Source organism: Haplochromis burtoni, unplaced genomic scaffold (genome assembly GCF_018398535.1).
Source record: "Haplochromis burtoni strain Fernald_Lab_line unplaced genomic scaffold, NCSU_Asbu1 Contig_425, whole genome shotgun sequence".
NCBI lineage: Eukaryota > Metazoa > Chordata > Actinopteri > Cichliformes > Cichlidae > Haplochromis > Haplochromis burtoni.
In genome coordinates this window covers 449522-458996 of record NW_024582786.1, presented here as the reverse complement: position 1 = coordinate 458996, position 9475 = coordinate 449522, and the positions used below count along the sequence as shown (strand labels likewise).

Here is a 9475-nt window from a genome sequence, read left to right as displayed (position 1 = left end):
TGTATCAGTCCTGTTTTCCATGTGGGAACAGCGTTTACACTGGAATCTGCTTTTGATGGCTTTTTTGGAGCAAATGTGACATTCAGCAGTATAACTGACACACAATACAAAACAATAACTACACTACACACTAACTCTAGCCTCCAAACACGCTAAACGTCACTAATGTCTCACATATGAAAACTTGCGCTCTCTTTCTTTTGCTCGCCCGCTTTCCGTCACGGGTGTCACTCCTAAAACTGCCCCTTCTCCCTAAACAACCAAGTGCCGCATGTTGCCATATCATTGTTTTGATTGGCTGACATGGTAAATTCTAACACCAATCCGGTTGTTCAGTCTGACGTCACTAGCCGTGTCTGGACCTAAACTCCGCTGCAGGTCCATATATCAAACGATCACTATGGCATTACTGAGAGTTGAAAAACTGTCTAAAGTCTTTCATCTTTAATAAAATGATCAGCGTTCTGCTCTACCAGGTGTAACAATTGAGTTTAACATCCAGGCATCCATGAAAACGGAATTTATGACATTTAACGGAGTTAGAAGTTAGCAGGGAGTTAGCTCGCTAGCTTCTATCTAAATACAATATAGCATGTCCTGACTGCGGGGTTTTGGAAACAAATTAAAACGTACAGCTCTGTTATCACTTCCAGCATAAATGAAGACAGAAAACTAAACAGCAGTGACGTTTGTAGGGTTACTGAAGTTGGGCTAGCTGGTATATAATGATGTGCTACGTGACCGCTAGCGACACAGCTATGTTAGCATAATATAAACAAGCTAACTTTTTTTCCACTCGATAAAAGTTAACGTGAGTGTTCTCGGTGGAGGACTCCACCACCCCGTTCACACAGAAACTAAACCACATTTTATTGGCTAAATATGACTTGAACAAATTAAACATGGCAGCGGGGGCCCCCGAAATTAATTAATTAATTATTTATTTTAAAAAGCGGCGGGGGGTTTGCCATGAGCGAGCTAGCTTATTTTGTCGGGTTTCTTTCGTTCGGTGGTATGGCGAACACCCGGCCCCTACATGAAATACACGTAGGGGGTGTCGCGGAGGCTTGTCAGACATGAGCGCGCCTGTTTGGTAGGGATGCTTGTCGGATTTTCATTGTTTTGTGACATGGCGATTTTTATACTAAAACTTTAAAGCACTATTTTATGATGGAAAACATTCAAGTTGCTCACGAGGGCATTCAAGCAGCACGATTGAGTAAAACAGTCTAGGGGGGAGCTTAAATGAGGTAGTAAACACATATAAATGCACATTAAAAGAAACAGTACTTGCCTTCAGAAAGTTGACATGAACATCTTAGCTGCATCCAGCTCCTGGCGTAAAAAGCCTCGTGTTCGCATTAAGGCAGACGGCCAGGTGGCTTTCAGTCCTTGCAAATGTGCAAAGTAGACCCCGTAGTATCCAAAAATATGACATGCGCATGCGTGCTCAGGCACAGAAAGGCGCCAACAGCTTCAACTCATGTAAAACTTGAATTCATTCATTTTGCCAGCAATAAATTTCATCTGAGACCAACTTTTGCTCCAAAACGTTAAAGGATTAGTTGAAACCCTTAATGTATTTGAGTTTATGGGGCAACTCAGCTTTTATTGTTGAATTGTGAAAGAAATGACTGTAAGCAAGTTTGATTTTTTACAGTGAATGAGTGTGCTGACACTAATGCCAGATGATGATTTTTTCTCCACTATTGGAAATATATTACTTTTAAATTCTTCTAAAAGTGTTTGAGAAATGGCTTTAGTTTGTTCGTCCTCGTCATCCTCGGCTCTAACGCACCACGAGAAGAACCTTGCCAGTAGGCTTTTTTTACGGAAGAGGTGATCTTCAAATATGGAAATGATCACCTCTAGGTACGGCTGACCTACGGCTAGTGCAATGATCACAACATCCAAAGTCGTATTAAAACAATTTTTGACAGATTTTTGAGCACCGTGTAGTTTATAAAATATGTTCCAGGTCAATAAGCACAACCAGAATTCATACATAAGGCGCACTGTCAGTTTTTGAGAAAATTAAAGGATTTTGAGTGCGCCTTATAGGTCTGAAAATTACAGTACAATATCCTGTCACATTTGATCTCTGTGAGGTCAGAGGTCAAATTTACAAATGTAATACCTCTTAGTCTGTGACCTACTCCTACATAAGCTTTGTGTAATCAGAGTAAAACGTCTGTGCAATGTTTTAATACAATAGTTGCTACTAAAATCTTTGATTTTGAAAAGAATGACAAACAAACACGTTCAGTCTAAGCTGAAAATGTATACATTTGTGTGACAATGAAAACACGCAGAATTCACAATATAATCTTTTTTGGATCTTTTTATTGATTAAAAATACATTTAGAGTGCCCAATACGATAAGTTGTGTATTAGATGGCACAAAACAAAACCCCAATAATTTGACAATTGCCTCTGAGCAAGCACTAGGCGACGGTGGGGAGTAAAAACTTCCTTTTAACAGGGAGAAAACTCCGGCAGAACCAGGCTCAGTGAGGAACGGCCATCTGCCTCGACCGGTCAAGGGTTTTTAAAATGAACTCGATTAGATGTTAAATAAATTAAACTGAAAATGCTACGTCCAGATGAACAAATCTACTTTTAGGGACTTACACTAACATAACCAAGTATTTTCTGCCTGCGATCCATACAGCATGACCCCAGAGAGAAAGAACTTGTCGATGAAATGTTCACTTTCCAATACAGTGATGGCATGCTCCTTGAAAACCTTTACAATTACATCATCTGTATGTTTGTGGCCTAATTCCATGAATGTCAGTATGACATCTGGCTCTTTCCATTTCTCTATTAAAGAGCTGTAAACCATATCACTGAGGAATATCACATTGTCGATTTTGATTTTTTTAAGTCTAGGCCAGAGTTTTATGAACAGCCGTTGGGTGATGGCATCAACTTTTTCAGTACAGCAAGGTGAACTGGCATTGTTAATGACACGCGTCACCACCTTCTTGATAGAGGTTTCCACAGATAACCTGTAATTTTCAGCCTCTTCAGCTTCACACAGGGCTGGATTCTGCATAGTGTCGATCAGGTGATTTTTAATGATATCGACCGTCAGTTTTCTCAACACTGGGTCCTCGTCGTTCAGTAACATCAGTAAATGTTTTTCTTTACAGAATGTTTTCTGACGTAGCTCTTGGTAAATGGCCCTGTCGAGATCTTTCAGTTTTTTTTTATGTATATGAAGATCTTTGATCCTGTTGTCAGACAACACGTGTTTTAACAGGTACCTGTGGAGTTTTTTAGAAGGTTTGTAGTGCGAATTCTTCGCAGCCCGTGTGAGCACAGCATCAATGAGTGCGCTCACACATTCTTCTTCATCATCATCATAATCGCTGACAGTAATGCCAGATGATGATTTTTTCTCCACTATTGGAAATATATTACTTTTAAATTCTTCTAAAAGTGTTTGAGAAATGGCTTTAGTTTGTTCGTCCTCGTCATCCTCGGCTCTAACGCACCAGGAGAAGAACCTTGCCAGTAGGTTTTTACGGAAGAGGTGATCTTCAAATATGGAGATGATCACCTCTAGGTACGGCTGACCTACGGCTAGCGCAATGATCACGAGATCAGGGCTAATGTCCAGCCGCTTTGTGATGTCTTTAAAAATCACCTTTTCAAGTTTTTTAATCCCCCTTTGTGTGATTTTGAGAGGCTTTTGCTCAACTTGTGCCCACAGAGCTGTGAAGAGGCGCTGCTGAATCATGTCAGACGGCGACACCTTTGCCTCTTTGGAGGCACGTGTAACAACAGCATTTATTAGCTCTTTAACGAGCTCTTTGAACGAGCCAGCACTGACTCTGGATCCCCCGGATTCTGTTGCATGGTTGCATGACTGAGGGCAGCACAGCACAGTGCTTCGATTTCCCCTCGTCGCTCACGTAAAATGTTTACGCCAGGGACGACACTACATTCAGAGTCGTCTTCAGTGGCGCAGCTTTGAATCGCATCGGTCTGTTTCAATGGCAGAATTCATATTTTCATAATGAATATAACGTTTTTACAATCTGGACTGTTTTGTATGTGTAATGCTGAGTTTGTGTCTTAGACATTAATCTTCTTACTCCCTCTATACTAAACTTACCTTGTAACTAACCCTGTGCAAATGCATTCTATTTATAGAGCTTTTACCAAGGTGATGTCACACAAGACATGAAAGGATCAAAGGGATTCTAGCGCTAAGCCCCGCCCACATCCGATATGACGGCGACGTGACGTTACCTAGCGACCGCATACAATGGCGATCCTCAGTTGTTGGGATTGAGTGAAACTTGTTTGGATTCAAACATGTAGCCTGCTGGTCCACTGCTGTAACCCACAGCAAATACTGTTAAAATCCTTCCTTTAAAGTTAGAATGTCAAGCGACCCCCCCTCCGACCCTCACCCACTGTGTTGTTGTCGGGTTTACGGCTGGTAAGCTATGCTAATTTAACTGTTTATGTAGCTTCACTCATTCACCTGCAGACACAGACGGCTATCAGAATGGTCACACGTCTTCTTAGAGGACGTTCCAGGTGAACACGCGCGGTGAGTTACAGCCAGCGAGGAGTCACGCAGTTTTTGCGTGCATGTCTGTGCTCGTGGACATTTGTGAGCAGAAACACTTATTATTAAATTATGCACTTACACTCAGAGTTAGAAATGAAATATTTGTATTAGAGGGAAGGAGTATAACAAACTATAAATGAAGCTAATTTGCACATTTTATTCTGCTTTTCTAATCAAAAAATTGTTAATGCAAGAAAAATATCCAAATATTAACAGGAAAATCTCAAACCAAACTACCACCCCTCTGTAAAATCAATATTTAATATCAGTGACTTACATTAAGCACAGTTAAGTAATAAAATGAAAGAAAACAAGTGAGCACTACTGCATATAAACCCGACTAGATACATACACATATACACTTGTGCTAACAATTCAAGAAACATTTGGTATATTTTATATCCCCCCTCTGTCCTTGTTTCCGGATCCTTGTAGTACTTTGGTAGTAGTATTGTGGTCTTAGGAGCTGATGTGTCAGTGGAAATGAAAACAGCTAAACTGTGACAGCAAAATGTTAAGAATACATATTCTTACCCAAGGTGGCATGCTGTGGCTTTTACAGAAATGCAAGCGGAGATGACCACCTCAATTTTTAGAAGCACTCCTTTAATAAAAGTAGCAATGAAACCACCTTACTACACATGAATCTGTATTATTGGCAAATTGCTCTTAAAGTATCAAGAGTATTCTGCAGAACACATTGTTCCCCATCGGTGTTATACGCTTATAAGGTTGGTCTGAATTTAAATGCTTCATATGCTGTTTGAGCTACAGCAGGGGTCCCCAATCCCAGTCCAAGAGGGCTGGTTTCCTGCAGGTTTTAGATGTGTCCTTGATGCACCACAGCTGATTTAAATGGATAAATGACCTTCTCAACACGTCTTGAAGTTCTCCAGAGGCCTGGTAACGAACTAATCATGTGATTCAGGTGTGTTGACCCAGGGTGAGATCTAAAACCTGCAGGGACACCGGCCCTCGCGGACTGGGATTGGGGACCCCTGATCTACAGTAATGTATTATATTCTAAAATGATGATAAATGATAAAAACGAAGGTGTTGGCAAAACAGCTGATTAAACTATCTTCAGCTAAAAACCTTCTGCTAAAGTAGACAGTGAGTAATTTTTTTTGTAAATGTGTTTTTATATTTATATATATTAATTATTATATTGATGAATTAATTCATTACTGCCATTGTTTGTATTGGCAAAATTTAGTAGATTACATACCAATATATGTGGACAGCCCGTTCTCATTCCCGACGTGTAACATACCGACGATTAGTCGCGCTCCAAGGTGTCCCATAGACACGTGAAAGGTAACCTTCCGCATCCATTTGATACGCGCCGGATTGTGGATGATATCCAATAGAATGACGCTCCCGGTGTAATACACGTTCCAGCTGTGTATTCCAGCCATAACCCTAACCTTAATCCTAACCTCATCGTGTGTTTTCCAAAGAAGTTACAGTAAAATAAACATACACGTGTAGATTGATTCGAAATGGTTCTCATGTTTCCTCATTTTTCCGAACAAGTAACACAGGGACATGTTGGGTGGCCAAAAGCGTAACATACTGACGATTTGTCACCTAGTGTAACATTTGACACTTTGAGAGTGAGAACGTGTTGATGTGGATTCTTAATATGAAATTATAGTTTACATACAAATATCCTTATAGTCTGAAAATTACAGTACAAATATCCTGTCACATTTGATCTCTGTGAGGTCAGAGGTCAAATTTACAAATGAATACCTCTTATCTGTGACCTACTCCTACATAAGGTTTGTGTAATCAGAGTAAAACGTCTGTGCAATGTTTTAATACAATAGTTGCTACTAAAATCTTTGATTTGAAAAGAATGACAAACAAACACGTTCAGTCTAAGCTGAAAATGTATACATTTGTGTGACAATGAAAACACGCAGAATTCACAATATAATCTTTTTTGGATCTTTTTATTGATGAAAAATACATTTAGAGTGCCCAATACGATAAGTTGTGTATTAGATGGCACAAAACAAAACCCCAATAATTTGACAATTGCCTCTGAGCAAGCACTAGGCGACGGTGGGGAGTAAAAACTTCCTTTTAACAGGGAGAAAACTCCGGCAGAACCAGGCTCAGTGAGGAACGGCCATCTGCCTCGACCGGTCAAGGGTTTTTAAAATGACTCGATTAGATGTTAAATAAATTGAAACTGAAAATGCTACGTCCAGATGAAGAGAATCTACTTTTAGGGACTTACACAACACTAACCAAGTATTTTCTGCCTGCGATCCATACAGCATGACCCGCAGAGAGAAAGAAGCTTGGATGAAATGTTCACTTTCCAATACAGTGATGGCATGCTCCTTGAAAAGCTTTACAATTATCATCATCTGCATATTCATGGTCTAATTCCATGAATGTCAGTATGACATCTGGCTCTTTCCATTTCTGTATTAAAGAGCTGTAAACCATATCACTGTCATGGTTTGGCATGGCAAACCGTGGGGGGTGTGGGGAAGGAGGACCCAGGCGCGGTGCTCTATGTACAAGCAGTGCGTTTATTTACAGTGTGTGGAAATAACAACAATAAATGCCCGTGGTTTCCCCTGACTCCCGTGTCGTGTCTCTCAGTGACCAGTCCGTGTCTCAGCAGTCCTCATGCTGGCTGCTGTCTGGCGCTCCACACTTCTCCTGGGGACACAATAGACGCAGCCGTCAGGACACATAACCGCGGGCATACATACACTAACTCAGTTCAAATGGATGACTAACGTGGAGACTCACGCAATGATCCCGCGTCGGTGGGAGCTCCAAGACTCTCCTAAGTAGCTCCCCCGACGAGGCCTGATCAGCAGCAGGTGTGTGGCTTCGGGTGTGGCCAGACCGTCAGCAGGGCCACACCCACCAGGCCTGAAGGCGCCCACTGAAACACATATATACACACACACACACACGCAAACAGGGAGAAGGACAGCAACACCAAATATACATACAATAATAATAATATAATTCATAACTGCTCAGGGACCCTGACAATCAGTGATGAACATCACATTATCAACTTTGATCTTTTTAAGTCAGTAACATCAGTAAATGTTTTTCTTTACAGAATGTTTTCTGACGTAGCTCTTGGTAAATGGCCCTGTCGAGATCTTTCAGGTTTTTTTTATGTATATGCAGATCTTTGATCCTGTTGTCAGACAACACGTGTTTTTTGTTTTTTTTGTGTCCCGTTTGGATCTGTAGCCATCAGAATTGTTGTCTTAAGGCCAAGAAAGATGCCAAACGGATTTATTTTACCAAGTGGATCATCATGGCCTTGCCATATTGGTCCATTTGATTGACCTTCATTATAAACAACCAGATGCGATTCAAAGCTGCGCCACTGAAGACGACTCTGAATGTAGTGTCGTCCCTGGCGTAAACATTTTACGGAGCGACGAGGGGAAATCGAAGCACTGTGTGTGCTGCCCTCAGTCATGCAACCATCAACAGAATCCGGGGGATCCAGAGTCAGTTGATCTCCAGGAACCTCCGGTGTCAAAAGAACAGCTGCTCGTTAAAGAGCTAATAAATGCTGTTATTACACGTGCCTCCAAAGAGGCAAAGGTGTCGCCATCTGACATGATTCAGCAGCGCCTCTTCACAGCTCTGTGGGCACAAGTTGAGCAAAAACCTCTCAAAATCACACACAGGGGGATTAAAAAACTTGAAAAGGTGATTTTTAAAGACATCACAAAGCGGCTGGACATTAACCCTGATCTCGTGATCATTGCGCTAGCCGTAGGTCAGCCGTACCTAGAGGTGATCATTTCCATATTTGAAGATCACCTCTTCCGTAAAAAAAGCCTACTGGCAAGGTTCTTCTCCTGGTGCGTTAGAGCCGAGGATGACGAGGACGAACAAACTAAAGCCATTTCTCAAACACTTTTAGAAGAATTTAAAAGTAATATATTTCCAATAGTGGAGAAAAAATCATCATCTGGCACTACTGTCAGCGATTATGATGATGATGAAGAAGAATGTGTGAGCGCACTCATTGATGCTGTGCTCACACGGGCTGCGAAGAATTCGCACTACAAACCTTCTAAAGAAAAACTCCAACAGGTATCTGTTAACACGTGTTAATTATAATAAGTCAACAGCCATAGCAAGGCTATGATCCACTTGAAATATCCGTGGATCTTCCAACACCGTGCACAGATCCAAACGGGACCAAAAAAAAACAGTGTTCTGCACGATCAAGATATATACATAAAAAAAAACTGAAAGATCTCGACACGGGCCATTTACAAAGAGCTACGTCAGAAAACATTCTGTAAAGAAAAACATTTACTGATGTTACTGAACGACGAGGACCCAGTGTTGAGAAAACTGACGGTAGATATCATTAAAAATCACCTGATCGACACTATGCAGAATCCAGCCCTGTGTGATGCTGAGGAGGCTGAAAATTACAGGTTAACTGTGGAAGCCTGTATCAAGAAGGTGGTGACACGTGTCATTAAAAATGCCAGTTCACCTTCCTCTACTGAAAAAGTTGATGCCATCGCCCAACGGCTGTTCATAAAACTCTGGCCTAGACTTAAAAAGATCAAAGTTGATAATGTGATATCAGGTATGGTTACAGCTCTTTAATACAGAAATGGAAAGAGCCAGATGTCATACTGACATTCATGGAATTAGACAAACATACAGATGATGTAATTGTAAAGGTTTTCAAGGAGCATGCCATCACTGTATTGGAAAGTGAACATTTCATCGCAAGCTTCTTTCTCTCTGCGGGTCATGCTGTATGGATCGCAGGCAGAAAATACTTGGTTACTGTTGTGAAGTCCCTAAAAGTAGATTTTGTTATCTGGACGTAGCATTTTCAGTTTCAATTTATTTAAGTAA

General features: G+C 41.0%; 1 protein-coding gene and 1 long non-coding RNA gene across 2 annotated transcripts in view; one reads left to right on the top strand and one right to left on the bottom strand.

Annotated features, from left to right (window-relative positions):
• Positions 1-2697: 2697 nt before the first annotated feature.
• On the bottom strand, positions 2698-3809 carry LOC121812067 (the record flags this gene model as incomplete). The annotated part of the gene is given in 1 exon segment (XM_042213199.1): positions 2698-3809. A coding segment is annotated over 1 exon segment (1048 nt), but the record flags the coding sequence as incomplete, so codon positions are not given.
• Positions 3810-4217: 408 nt separating this feature from the next.
• The window catches only part of LOC121812066, a 27699-nt gene continuing 22441 nt past the window's right edge, over positions 4218-9475 (top strand). Inside the window, exon 1 of the long non-coding RNA XR_006052848.1 lies at positions 4218-4567. This is a non-coding gene — a long non-coding RNA (uncharacterized LOC121812066). The remainder of the gene's footprint in view (positions 4568-9475) is intronic.